The 14931-nt window shown below is 43.9% G+C and overlaps 1 protein-coding gene across 2 annotated transcripts in view; it reads right to left on the reverse strand.

The window, feature by feature from the left end:
* Positions 1 to 8563: 8563 nt before the first annotated feature.
* LOC124300509 (segmentation polarity homeobox protein engrailed-like) overlaps positions 8564 to 14931 on the reverse strand; it is a 38193-nt gene continuing 31825 nt past the window's right edge. The window contains exons 2-3 of one of the 2 annotated variants that reach the window (XM_046754701.1): positions 12953 to 12958; positions 8564 to 9671 (exon numbers count right to left, since the gene is read on the reverse strand). In XM_046754701.1, coding sequence (XP_046610657.1) covers positions 9313 to 9671; positions 12953 to 12958 — 365 coding nt within the window. In that variant the 3' untranslated portion in view covers positions 8564 to 9312. The remainder of the gene's footprint in view (positions 9672 to 12952; positions 12959 to 14931) is intronic. The other variant, XM_046754702.1, reaches the window with a different exon arrangement.

Consider the following 14931-nt stretch of genomic DNA (forward strand, 5'->3'; position numbering starts at 1 on the left):
CGAGGACCGAGAGCAGTAAAGCCGATACCATCGGGTAACACCGCATAAAGTGTCACGGTCCGATGCTGACAGCTAATCGGGGATATATTTTTCTCTGAGAGCATTTCTTTCCTCTTCTTCTTTTTTTTTTCTTTCTTTTTTATTCCTCCTTTTCTTCATCCATCATCTATTTTCTATTTTTAGTTATCGTTTTATTTTCTTCTCCGTGTTGTTGTTGTTGTTGTTTTCTTTTTTTCATCATCCCGATGCCTCGAGTCCGACCATAAATTGGACGAATCTATTAAACGACTTTCAACGGGTGCGGAGGAAAAGAGAGAGGGATGGGACGATGGGATCTTGTCAAAGCGACAGGGAAATAATTAAAGTGACGTCTTGTCTGAAAAGCTTGAAAATCTGCATCTACGACTTTGCGAGAGAAATCTCGATGGTTTGATAATATTATTACACCTATTGCAGAATGTCTTTGAGAGGGTGATCGATTGTGGCGAATCGGTAATCGGTACCGATGTCGTGTCCGATCAGGGTGAGTGAGCGATCGAGCGAAGCACGAACGCGAAGGGGGATCGATTTAAATCGAATAGCCGCGAGCTGAGAGCCGCTGAGTCGTTTACAATTAAGCAATGTAAGCGAGTCGCAGACGCGTGGAGCACCGTGTGTGGTCTCGGGTTCGATTCTCCCTCCCAGCATTTCGCCTTCTGTCTCTCTCCCGCTCTCCTCTCCGCCCCTCGCTGCCTCTCCCTCTTCACGGCGTTCCTCGGCCCCTGACTCGAACGACTCCCACTATACCCTTCGGCGAGAGAGGAGCTAGGTAGGGGAACGAAGAAGGAGAGAGTATCGAATACCTAATCGCGGATCGCGAAGCAGAAGTGGGTGACTCATCCCGAGGAGTTTGCCCTTTATCGTCACCCGTGAGGGTATCTCGCGCGATAAGAAAACCTTTTCCACACAGGACTCGGAATCAGCTGTAGGGAAACCAGGGAGCATGCTGTTGTAATAAGGTATACCTCCTTGTAATATATACGTATACCTATAAGTGAGACGGATCAAGTTCTTCTTCGTTGCCGAAGCGACAGGCTGGAAGAGATAGGGTGAGGGGGAGAGGGGGAGATGGAGAGAGAGAAAGAGAGAGAGAGACTTAGCCAGTCCTTAAATCCGTCCGGGTGATATTTAGTTTCTTAGTGTCATGTCGCTCTTAACGCATCCTCACCTCCCGACAAGTCCACTCTGCCCCATCGGGCGGGTCGAGTCGAGCGAAAGAGCCTGAGGTTATCGTGGTTAATTTTAATCTCCTCGCAACTCTATTCCCTTCGCATCATTTGTCCACGAGGTTAACCATAGGTAAGGTTAGTTTACCATTTATTGACACGTTTAGAGCCAGTTATTTATCATTTTATTTTCCAAAGTTGTAAATTTACGGCATGAATTTCTCAATGACTAAAACCAATTACTAAAGGGTTAGACACTAGAACCTTATTTTTTGGGCATTTTAGAACCAAGGGTCAAACAGATATAACCAAAAAATGTTAATAGTTGGGACAGGGTCAATAAGCGGTAGACTTATCTTGACCAAAAATTGGAACGGCATGGAGTGAGTTTATAATTCTTGCGAACTCGTTGAACCATCCCGTAATCTGTTAAATCATATTTACATTTCACCCTGACATTTTCAACCCCAAATTAGTGTTTTCACGGTTGATTATAGTGTCATCCACTCATGAGTACGATCTACTTTACGTTCACATTGTGAGAAATAAACCTTGTTCATCCCAATCCATTGTTCGCGATCCGTGTCCGTCTCCTTAATATTTTTTCTCTACTCCCGTTTCTTTTCAATACGGGAGCAAAGGCTTTCGGATATATGTACACACCTACCACTCGGCTCATGCGTCGTTAAAAATGTATTTGAAATATGGATAAGGATCAGCGAGCGGTGCTCGTCGTGATACATCGGAATGACTTTTTCATCCAGCCTTATAATAACGGGAAACAAGAGTAAGAGAGAGAGAGAACGGTGGGCCTGGCACGGTGCGTGTCGGGGTGTATTTAATCACCAGGAAAGTAAGCAAAATGGAAATTGGTGGTGCTTTTCATGAAATGGAATGTAAATATAGACGGGCTTCTGCTGATTCGACTAATACACATGAAAGAGGGTATAATCGGACGGAGAGAGCGTCGGTCCGACCCGACATACGTCATCCGGCGCTTCACGGTTTTGGCGGATGTTTATCAGCCCGAAAGGAATTCCGTGTCGCGTCTTCCCAGTCTTCGTCACTAAGTCGTCCCGAAAGAAGTGGGAGAGTTATTAGGGTGTCGGAGGCGCCTCATGCGGCTCGTGTGAGACGGACGGGGCCCGTCAACGTCGTCCGACCGGCCTTATCATTAATCCTCGGCAACTAATACCGATCGGGGCCCGTCTCTCGATCGCCGTCGAGCGAGTGAGTCTCGCCCCCGTCCATCAACAACTGCACCAGCTACCGTAAAACTACCTCCTCCCCCTCCTCCTACTCACAATCGGCGACCACCATCTCGGATGACCGGACCTCAAACTTAAGACGCCGTCGGCTTCACCTTGGAAATCGGGATCTTCTAATGACTTACCCTTTATCCCGATTGAAAAAACGGCTCATCTATACGTCACCGGAAATTTCTGTATCGTCACAAGCACTCGAATATTTGCAAGTTACTGTCCGATTTTTCGGCAACAGTACGATTTCCGTGGCGCAAAAATTTGATGGTGGTGAATTTTGGGTTTTAATTAGTCGAAATAAAAAAAAGTTAAAGAGTGGCAAAAGATGATATTTCGATTATTTTATGAGATATCGAAAATCATCGATAATGAAAATCTACAGATTCGTAAGGCAACTCATACGCAGGTCGAACTATTATGCTAACCTTTCGGCTGCAAAAGTCACCGTCCGCGTTTTTTCAACTGGGTGATGTGTTGTGGTTTCGGTTATGCTCCTGTCATACGGAAGCCGAAGTTATTTATTAAGTTTTGTGAAAAAAAGACCAAAGCGCTTATAGCTATTTACGGAAGCTTAAACGATAAATTTTTTATTCTCAAGTATTCTCCTTATTTTGGTAAAAATATTAAGAATCAAACGATCCTCGAGGTGTAAATAAATTTACGGAAACTACGTACACGGACAAGAGGAAAAATATATTTCTCAATGACGCGTGGATAAACATTTTAACGATCTTTCAGTCGCACGTCATTTCGCCGAAATAAATTGCTTGATAAGTAAAAGTAGGTAAACAGCTCGGATTGAATCGCTAAAAGCACGGTTCGTCTACACGGCTGGGGAGGAGGGCGAGCTAAAGTTTAATACGCCGATGCTCCAAGCAAGGGTAAAAAAAATGCGCCAAGCGAAATGCCGTACAGCCGGTAATCAAAATAACGGAGTTTGAGACTCAACAAGTCAGGATTGTTGATTCAGGGTGTTTTGTTATTTATTGTAGCTAACTAACTGGTATTTAATGTAAATAACAAAACACCCCGAATCAATGAAGGTTAAGTCAAAACGACAAACATTCACTTTTACTGCGAGTAGCCGTAGCATAAAAACTAGACCTAATCGAATAAAAATAAATATGGTTTTATAATGAGTGTAGTTTATAGGTATTTCAAAATTAGCAAGCACCTTTCTTGTTACAAAATTTTCTTGACCAGAGTACTGTAACACTGTACATAAACTCATTTTTGTTCATAAAAACCGCAATTTTGAAAAAATTTTAAAAATCGTATTACAATATAACTATTGATATCTAAAATATTTGAATATCAATTCTATTATAATAAAAGTGAATTTTTGTTGACGAGTGTAACCTTGCCTTCGCAATGTTCCATCTTGAATTCATTGTCAGTAAAAATTAGCAAGCACGTTTCTTGTTACAAAATTTTTCTTACCAGTGTTATAAATGCGAGAGGTCACGATCAGCGGTGATAAGTGTCGACACGATGTCGTTGTCCAAGTTTGAATCGCCGCAACATATTCACTAACAATCAAAACAAATGTAAACTCACCGATTTCGTAGCTCCGAGGATCGCAGGGTGTGAACGTAGTCGACAAGTCGAGGGGAGGGAGGCGACTGTGTTTTGTTTTTCGTAACGTCGCATCGTATCACCGTCGTGACGATAACTACACCATTTCGCGATTTATCAACTACCTAATCGGCCCGCGTTATTGCGATTATTTGCACGCCTCGGCCAAAACCGTTTCTTTTCACACCGGCACGCACACGCAGCGAATAACCGTCGGCCGGCATTGAGCCCCGAATTTGTCAACAGGCGCGACGACAACTTTACACGAGTAAACACGACGAGTAGAAGTTCGAACGCGATACGCGGACGACGCCTTTCCCCGAATCACGAGGCAAAACGAATAATATTGCAGGTGAATACGCGACGCTGTTACTCGGTACTCGACGATCGTTCATCGCGAGTTAAATTCGATAATCTCCACCAAAAGCAGATCGCCCGAATAACAGTTGACACGGGGAATTGTTGATCGGCGGCCATCTTTGACTCTCGACCCCAGCGCTGCTACGGCCAGTCGCGAATTACGCCGTGAAGTTGGCACTTTTACAAAGTTTTTTCTTCGTCGTTTCGGGGCTTTGCGATGTGTTCAAGTGGCTAATCTTTCGTAACGGTTTTTGTGTTTAACCCGTTGAGAAGAGTTCCTTGCGACATCAGAACCGTCTTTCTTCGTCTTCTAACAACTGGGATCGTTTTAAACCGACTCGACGAGAGGCAACAGGTGAGTGACGATAAATCTACGAATGTCTTATCGTTAGAAACTTTCTGCCCCAATATTGCACCGAACTGTGAAAGAATCGATACAATTTCGACCCCCCGCGTAGAGTTTCGGTCTATTCGTTACACAGGTTTTGCTTTCACCGTTTTTCGTAAAATTTCACCCCGTTTAAGCAATGCTCTCAACTCACTCGCCGAATTTAGTTTCGAGACGTGAAAAAAATGACAGTAAAACGAAGAGACAGGTCAGTTTTTGGCCGTTGGCGGAGGGGGAGGGGGGCTAGTCAGGAATGCGAAACGGGTACAGCGGCTGCCGCGAGGGGTATTAGTCAGGCTGACAATCGGTGCCCCAAAAAAAGACGGCTCTTCTCCCGGTTGCGAGGGAAAATAATCGCCGAGGTACATCTCGCCGGTTGACCCGTTGATATTTCACTGACAGACAGAAGCGCGAGGCTGTCAAGAGTGATAATATCTGACGTCGACGTATATCGACCCGCACTTAGGGACAATAAAGTATTAGGCATTCGTGCCGTACCGGAATACCATCGGTAGCACGTGGATTTGAATAAAACAGAGTCCCCCGGCTGCAGCGGCCGTTTCACGGTCATATTCTTCGGACGCTCGATCGGCCAATTGGAACCCGCCGATTTTCGCCGAACCCCGACACCGAGGAAACGAACGACGACGACTTAACGGTCCGACGACGCGACGAGGATTAAAATTAGCCGTCGTACCCTCGGTCGGTTCGACGTGTACGTGAAATCTCGGGCTAGAATTCCCTCCGAGTTCCTGCAGGCGTGCGTAACTGTTGTCGCCGATCGTATTCTCGCGGATGACGTATCGCCTCTCGCTTACCCTGGACGACGACGACGAGAACAAGAAGGAGGAGGAGGAGGAGGTGCAAGTGACGCGCGTTAGGGCTCGACGAAACGATCCTCGAGGACGGAGTAGCTCTTCGACGTCTATTATCCACTCGACGAAAGACGCCCGGCGTCGTCTTATACTTTTCCGTTCTCCTCTGACGCCGACTGCTGCGTGATCATAGCCACGAAACGATGCTCCGATTCGAGGTACGAGGTGTAACCACTCACCTGACACTGATACCCTACGAAAGATCATAGAGGACGCTCCGACACTGGCTGCGCATCGATAAACCGCAAAGTAAGATAAAAAAAAAAAACCACTCACGTATATAAAACGAACTCGAGAGACGGAGAAGCCGTGAAACTGCGGGATAATATGACCGATATCTGTATACTCGAATTAACGACACGTTTGCATCATATCGATCTTCGTTCACTCGGGAATTCTTCTTCCGTGAATATTTGTGCGAAAAACTGTGTTGGAAATAAAGAGGAAACTCTTTTCTTCTGGATACCGGGAGGCGACGTAAAACGGAAGCGAGTGTCGCCTGTCTGACCGAGAGAATCCGGAGGCGGGTTATCGGCGGGTTATCGACGCGTGATCGATCGACAGGGTCGGTCACGGTCCCTGTATTTTAATGCCCGCTATTACTTAGGATGTTTGCGCGCTGACAGGACGAGCCCTGCAGGCCAGGAGATCGCTTCGCTCCTCGTCCATACGCATAGCCGTAATATTTTCCTCGGCGGTATTCAGGGGCCTGAAGATAGCCAGGTGAGTAATGGGCCTCCTCGATTTCTTCCATCGCCGGTAGATTTTCGGACCGACCGAATCAGCCCCGATTTTTCACTACGTAACGACATGCGGGACGCTAGAAAAAACCGCGGAGGCGTGGCTCGATCCGCGTTATCAGGCATGGCCACCCTTCGACTTTAAATCAATTGACACCGGGGGCAAACCGCCGCGTTCCACTTCCGAAATCCCACCCCGGAAGCCGAGCATGCGCCGCGGTTTCGTCCCCCAAGAAATACGATCGACCCGCCCTCGACCTCGCCCTCGTCCTACACTTGCTGCGATTTTTAACCTGCAGGGTGCGGAAAGGATGATTTTTCTTTCTTGCTTTATCAGAATTACAGTCCTGCGTCGATGTCGAATTTTTGAAGCCTCATCTCAGGTTGTGCGCAAATAATTTTTCGAAATATAACTCACTCGAGGTTCGATCAACTCGTGCGGATTGAATCGAATTCTCGATCGCCTACGCTTAAACTAACGAGGAGATATGTAATTCGCGTCTCGCAATCGTCGATTCCTCGACCATCGTTTCCAGGATATCATGCGCGATAACTACGCTGAAAGACTGCAGTTAATGCTCTGCGATATATAATTACCGTTAATTTGTCGAGGAGGATGATGATGATGATGGATTCCTGGGATGAACGAGTGATTTTCAACGTTTTCTTTCTTGTTATTTTCTTCCCTTATCTCTCGCTCTCGTTCTCTTCTTCTTCTTCTTCTTCTTCTTCTCGCTTTGCCTTATCATTTGTATAAATAATAACTTGATACTGGGAATATTCAATTAGCTGTATGTGTTTTTTTCTGTTTTTCTTTCTTTATCGTTTTTTTTTTAAATAATCTTACATTATTTTATGTATACAGTGTGTTCCGTACGGCGTTTTGTGTGTGTGCGTGTATGTGTTTTTGTGTTTCTTTGCGGTGGCCGTTTAAGTATACTTCTATTATTATTAATATGTATAATATACATGTATATATATATATATATATATATATATATATATTTATATATATATATATATTTATAACATGTAAATAAATAACTAAGTTTAATTTTACACAGTCTATAGGCGCGATAATAATATATCTCGATCAGTATATTGTATCGTATGTATTATACCTATATACCAGCTACGTATGTATAGTGCGTGGGTATATAGGGATATTATGGGTATATATAGGTATAGTATGTACATGGTACGGGTATTATTATTATTAATATATCATTATTGTTATTATTATTATCATTACTATCATCATTATTGATATTATTATAACTAAGATAATTTCACTATATTTATTCATGGGTTTTTCGTTTTTCCTTCTCGCTTCCGTGTCATTTTTCATCGGTTTATATTATCATCATTATTATTATTATCATCATTATTAGTTAAGTCGTCATCGTTCTTTTTTATCTTTTATTCATTCAATGTTAGGTCTAACTAATTTTATTGCACGTTGCAATCACGCCTGTCATGATCGAAGGTATATTGTTATTACTATTACTATTATTATTCTGTTGTGATATAAATTAATTTACATTTTATCATCGTTATTTCTGTAACTATTATCGTCATTATTATTCTTATTATTATTATTTTTATTTTTATCATCATCATTATTATTATTATTATTATTATTATTATTTTCTATCATTATTATCATACAATAAATTAATCTTCATTTTCGTTTCGTTATTTCGTGAATTATTACATAATATTATATACGGCGTACATACTATATGTATGTTTATACACACACACATATATATATTCGGTACAGAGAGATTTATTGGTATTAAATTTCAGGAACGGTAGCGTTTAGGTTCATTCGAGTAGGACTTGATCGGTGCAACTTCTTCGTCCGTTCATGTTGGTATTTGTGAGAGATGAAATGCCGTTTAATAATCGAAATTTGTTTATTCTTTTCTTTTTTATTTATTAGGTATCTTTACACACGACGTGATTATTGTAATCACGCCCTAGCCTTAAGCATTCCGCAGAATATTTTTCATCAATATTTATACTTCCGTGCAACGAGGAACAACGAAAAGTATAATATACTATGCGTATATATATATATATATATATATATATATATATATATATATATATATATATATATATATATATATATATATACATATATATATACACGGTTATAAGGATTACTGCAAGTGTGCGGATGTACACAATATTGCATATTTATGTATATGATACATGGATGGCACTGGACGTTTCTTAATGAGATATTACAAAGAAATTCAATTAAATGACAAAAAACGAGAGAGTAGAAAAAAAAATAAATAAATACACTTTCATGAATATCCTACAGGAAAGTAACTCAGTGGATGCGCGTGACGGTTTTTCGTCGTCTTCCAAATCTCAAAGATTGGTAGATTTTTCCTTTTTTTTTCACCAGAGCATAAAAAAAAAAAAAAAAATTTCTTTCGACGTTCAGATTCAAGTTTAATAGTTTTTTTTCACCGAGTACGAGACTTTCAAATACATACAATCATACGTGTCGCTGAAATTGAAATTGAAAATTAGGTTCAAGTAAAATCAGCACGTTTCAGGGATTATTCTTAATTCGAGTATAATAAATTATCACGAAAAGAAGTTTTTCGGCAAAACGTATCTACATTGTATACTTATACGTATGTATACATACATGCATAAATAATTTTTTGTTCCGGGATAGTGCGTGTATCTGTTATACAGAACGCGGAAGCTGGATCGATACCGAAACTCCGTGCACTTCTGCGACTGGCGATGCGTAGTTGAAACAACGCGGTAAATGTATACATATATGTATGTGTGTATATGTACACATATGTATGTATTCGTACGTATATCTCGAAGGAACGCGTACGATTTAAAACGAAACTACGCGGGCGTCTACATTTGTCATTTCGCCTGGAGCTCCGCGGCCTGTTCCTCTTCCTCCCTCGTCAGAGGGACCGTCGAGTGGTTGTAGAGTCCCTGGGCCATCAGCTGGAGGGCGAGGGGATTCTTCTGGCCGCTGGCCTTCTTGATCTTCGCTCGTTTGTTCTGGAACCAGATCTTGATCTGGGCCTCGTTCAGCCCCAGGTCCCTGGATAGCTGCTGCCTCCGCCTCTCGGTCAGGTACCTGTTCTCCGCGAATTCCCGCTTCAGCCGCGCCAACTGTTCGCCACTGAACGCCGTCCGAGGCCTCTTCTCCTCCGGAGTGCCTCCCGACGCCCGGGTGTCGCCGCTCGATCGTTTCACTCGCCTCGTTCGCGGACCTGGAAAACAAACCCAGACACCCTCGTCAGGATTCAGCTGCCGGGATTCGAACCCCCCGAGGGCACCACCCTTACTCCGAAAACGATCCGCGGACAATCGCGGACACTAGTCAGGGACAAACGGTAACGTCGGGGAATTTTTTTGACGCTGCAACGCGATCGAGAAAGGACCAAGCTTCTATCCGAGAACAATCTTTCACGACCGTTAAGTAGATCGTGAACGTGTTTTTTAATACCGATTCATTCCGATATTTGCACTATTGGTTCGAATTTTCTGTCAGGGAAGAGTCAGGAGGTTGTTTGTCTATTTTCAGAAGACCCAACTTATCGGCATCTGGGTCGGAGTTACGAGTGCATGTTAAAATTTTATCGAGGACGACAATTGTTGAGGTGATTCTATCGATGGTCGATCATCTTCTGAAACAAGCTTAAAAATTGCAGATTCTGCGTGAGGATTGTCCGGCTTTCGAATCTCTATGTAAAATAAAAAAAAAAAAAACAGTCGCATCGAACCACTGTACGGACAGTGATCCGATTTTTATGAAGCATCTAACCGCGGATCGGAGATCACGTGAATTTAGATCCGAGGAAACTTGAGAGATCGAACGCGGTTTTCCAGTAATCGTGGTGGCCTCTTCAACTCGCGCAGTAAATAATTCGCAGTCATTGAGCGGAGCTGGGGGCGAAGTCAATTTTCTGGATGTCAGGTTTGAGAGGGCGTTGAATTTCGAAGGGGTGGCGATGGTGGCGGTGGCGGCGGGCTGTTTCTCGTCATCGCGGTGAAGCACTAACGTCTAACTCAGAGACGGCGTTGAAATTAGTGGTTCGTTGTCCGTTCCTTCGAAGGAGCTGAAGGAATGCGACGCGAGGGTTGAACGCGGAGGTTCGAGGAAAGACGTTTTAACGTTATTGGTTTCTCCCCGGCGACGGGTGCCAAGGGGTGCCTAAGTAATTAGACCGCTGCTCGTTACTTCCTCGCGGCATCAACAGTCATGCCGCTTTGCCTTTCATGCCGTGCTCCGAAGATATCCGGACGGATGGAGGATGGCTTCCAGGATCGACTGGTGGAATTGCGAGCCGAATACGAGAGACGCGAGTTACGTATGGCTAACGGAGTCGGCTACCGGGCATTCTTCGCACAGCCGTCTCGTCGATACGTCAACAAATGCCGGGATCCAATCCACTTTCCTGCATCGAAATGTCGAGGTCAGGTTGAAAAAAGAACGAGACAATGAGAACGGGTTCCAAGTATGATGATGTGGTCGAGTTTTGATTTACCGGTAAAGAATTTCTCCGTGCTTATTGCAACGTGATCGGTATTCGGTTGGCGGTGATAAATACCGAGTACAAGGTAGTCAACGATTATGACACGTCGATTATCTCTGAATATTCTATGCCCGAGTCTATGAAGTGAAACGTCAATCCACCCGACGTTACTCACACGTAATTGACTCCGTCCAACTACTTATTGATATTGGTACCAACTCTAACTCTCTCTCTCTCTCTCTCTCTCTCTCTCTCTTCCCTCCGCGTCGCTTCAAGGTGCTCGCGACACGTTCAATTAGCTCGTAATCAATGCGATCGGACGCCTACTCGAACAAACCGATTCGCGAGCTGACCACGAGATGAAGAGTTTAACAAACGGAACAAGGTTCCCGAATGTACGCATAATCGAACTCCGAGTAATTGATTTTACAATTGAAAGGACAGAGACGCAGGATTTCCTCGAAGGGTATCCGCCAGACGCGATCGCTCGGTGAACGTTCACTTTCTCTGCCGGTCGTATCGAGCGATCGTTTCACCTTCGGTCGAGATGAATTCATAAAACAGGTCCGGATGCACTGAGTTTAGCCGAGATCGATGCCGGGTTTTGCGGCTTGGTACTCGGTGCGACGATTGGCTGGCTGCGTCAAAAAGCTCCTTCCTACTCGTACTTCGAGTTCTCTCTATCAAAAGGAAGTTCGAGAATCGCGCAGCGCCTGTTAAAGCGAGCGACTCCCATGTGTAACGACGATGCTCGGCAACTGTCCGTGGCAAATTGCGCCGCAGTGAGAGTCGTAAAAATTCTCAGTTCGAAGGGGCAGCTCAGCTGGGACTTCGAACCGTCAAAGAGGAGCGAGTAATGGTGGTCTCGAGGTGCCCCACATAAGAAGTGGAAAAGTTACGAGGATCACAGGCGGTCGGCAATTCCCATTCAACGGATCGCCTCGCGTCGAGGAATTACAAATGTCCGACCGCTGACTATGGGTTCGAGGTACCGGCAATGTGCACCGTATGACGAGGAAACGGCGCAACGAGTAGCCCTACCGGCAATCGCTTCAGCGACGATGATGGTGATTGAAAGTTTCCTGGAGAACGGGCTCGATTGGGGACGCGATCATCGGCGCAGTGCACGTGTGCGTACGGCCACTTTGGAGTCATAACAGAATCGCGAGAAACCATTCAATCCTCTTTTTATCACATGGTAGCAGCGGTCGCCGTCCGCGATGACGAGAAACTAACCGACTGACTTCGGTGACCCTCTTGCGATACAGAATCATCCTGCAGCAAAACCACCCGGCTCGGTTTTCTACTTTTTTCCTCCTCGGCACGATCCTGCACCGTTTTATGAAATTTGTTCAGTTCCTCGGAGTCACGGTTGGTTGGACTCAAAAACCGTTTAGTTCGTCGACCTTCGAAAACTTGACTTTTAAACAGTGTAATTATCCTTCAGTACAACTGTAAAACGTCGTTTCATTCTCAGTGATTGTATTTTGGATTCTGAAGTTGAGACGAACGGTCGCAATTCTTTCGAATCATTTTTGTTAATTTTGGGTGGACCGATGAAACGGTTTTCGAGCTCTCCAAGGTCCGTACACGTACGCATATGCATTGAACGTATGATCGAAATGAAAAGTGAAAACGTAATATTATACATGGTTATTACATTTGGTAGAAAAACTTGCAAAGAGACGGATGAATGCGTGCCAATGAAGGTACACGTGCTTTCACATACGTGTACATAACAGAATGTGATACGTAGTAAAAGGACGGCAACATGCACGGTCTGTATTACATTGAGTTTTTTTTTATTTTTCTTTTGAAATTTTTCTCTTATGCATCGGGTATAAGTTACATCATGTAGCCGTGTGCGTAATAACGAATGCTGTAATTTAGATTCAAAAAAGCTCACGTTTTCTCGATTCCATTTCACCTTTAAGTCTCATCTAGCAGTACTCGGTAGGACGTGTCTGATAGAGGTATGATCATCTGCTCTCGCAGTGTACGTGTGAGCTACTTACTTCGTCCTGAGAACAAAAAGAAAACACACACCGGTTAAAACAATCACATTATACGTGTATACAAAGCACAAAATTTCAATCCAATCTTTTTCTTCACACAATTTCATTCTCATGCAGATAGTTAATTCCGCCGAATATCGCTAATTTTGGTAATTGCGATTGTGTCTGTTTCAGCACGCAATCCGACTTAGAGTCGGACGACGGAGATTGGCGACGGAACCGAGTTTGTTTTTGTTTTCGTCGCAAGGCTCACTGAGTCGAGTCGTCGGAACGACGAGGACGGTAACGGTGACAAAAGTCGGTCAGTGTCGATCAGTGTCGGTACAAAGCCGGGCGGTGTTTGCAAAATTTTCACAATTCGTGGGCTTCGAGGAATCCCTGCTTTGTAGCAACGTAAGATAAATTCCGCACAGGACCGTTTCCGCGAAGAAAGCTTGCAAGGCGAGGCGCGTTTTCGCATTTGCAAACCGGGTTGGCAAAAAGTGAATTCGGTATTCCGGCGGCTCGATTAAGAGTCCCCGCGCGTCACGATTATACGTATTTCCGAAAAGCTTCTGCCGCGCAGGTGAGCAACGCCTGCCGTACGTGGCTTAACCTCTTCATTACGGACCGACTGCTACAGATAAGGGGCCCTATTTCGATGGGACAATTTTTTATCCGCGTATTTGCTTCCTTGTACAAACAACCCCGATTAAATCCGTATTATGCGAGGATCCCGTCCAGCTCGGTCCATCTCTCGGTGATAATTACAAAGGCGCAAAAAAAGCCCAACGGGCATGCATTTGAGGAATTGACATTCGGGAATTCGCCGACCCTCCTTTTTCGGACCGATTCCGGACGTGAATTTTAATCCTCGCACAGTGAGTTCGCGTATCGTACCCGCGGTGTTCGTCGGGTGAAGTGAAAATACATCGATTCTTGTTCGACGACGCTGTCTTCTCACTCATTCTGCACTCCGACGTCAAAATCGCAGGACCCGAATAAGGAAGGCGCAGGAAAAAACGTTGAGCACCCTCGGCGTGACACACGACTGCGGCAAGTATTGCACACATTTACATATCCTTATACATGAACACCCAAAGCTCGCACGCACGCACGATTTTCTCAGTGGCTCCAATTAAGCGGCTAACATTAATTTCAGCCACCCAGCCAACTCGACGCTCATGCAGCTGTCTCTCTCCCCTCTCTTCCGCCCTTTTACTTTCTCTCTTTCTCTCTCTCGTTCTCCTTTTCTCTTCGGAGTCACAGCCTCCTCTGAGCCTGTGATGTAAATGTGAAACACAAACGTTATTGAAAATGCAAAAATTTAGCAACCATCTAATTTTCAATCTCAAACAATAGAGCAACATACTTTTTTTTTCGCCACGTTAGAATCAAAAGATCAGCGAAAATAAGCGGTTATAAACCAAATGTAAGTTTTTCAATAGTTTTGCATGTTTTTATCGTTCTTTCTATACTACTTTTTTTTTCCCTTTCTCCCTATCATCCGCTCTTGGCGAATTCTGAAAATTTATTTCACGAGAAATGTAATATCGTATAGGTATATATTAGCATACAGAGACGCGTTTCGCGGGGTATATAATTTATACCGAATATTTACCTCGCCGATGGCCCCAACATTATGACGACTTAATCACAGCTTTCTGCTGACCGAACCGGCTGACGGCTGCGCGTCAGTTATTAGCCTCTACAAGCCTACGTGCATAAATATATACGCGCGAAAAATGAGGAACTTTGTTGTGCTTTCCAACTGTGAACCGTATTTTAATATTGTTCAAAAATTCGTCGCACGACAGTCGACGAAGAAACAGACGAGAAATCGTCGATCGTCACAACCGATTTGACTAATGTTTGAAAACCGTTGTTACGCAACTACAATTTCATCGAAAAATTTTGAAAAAGTATCGCTTTCTTTTCGAAAAAATTATCTCGTCGTTTCAAAGTTTTTAGATTTGTGAGTAAATTATTATTATCAGAGT

Source organism: Neodiprion virginianus, chromosome 3, assembly GCF_021901495.1.
Source record: "Neodiprion virginianus isolate iyNeoVirg1 chromosome 3, iyNeoVirg1.1, whole genome shotgun sequence".
Taxonomy (NCBI): Eukaryota; Metazoa; Arthropoda; class Insecta; order Hymenoptera; family Diprionidae; genus Neodiprion; species Neodiprion virginianus.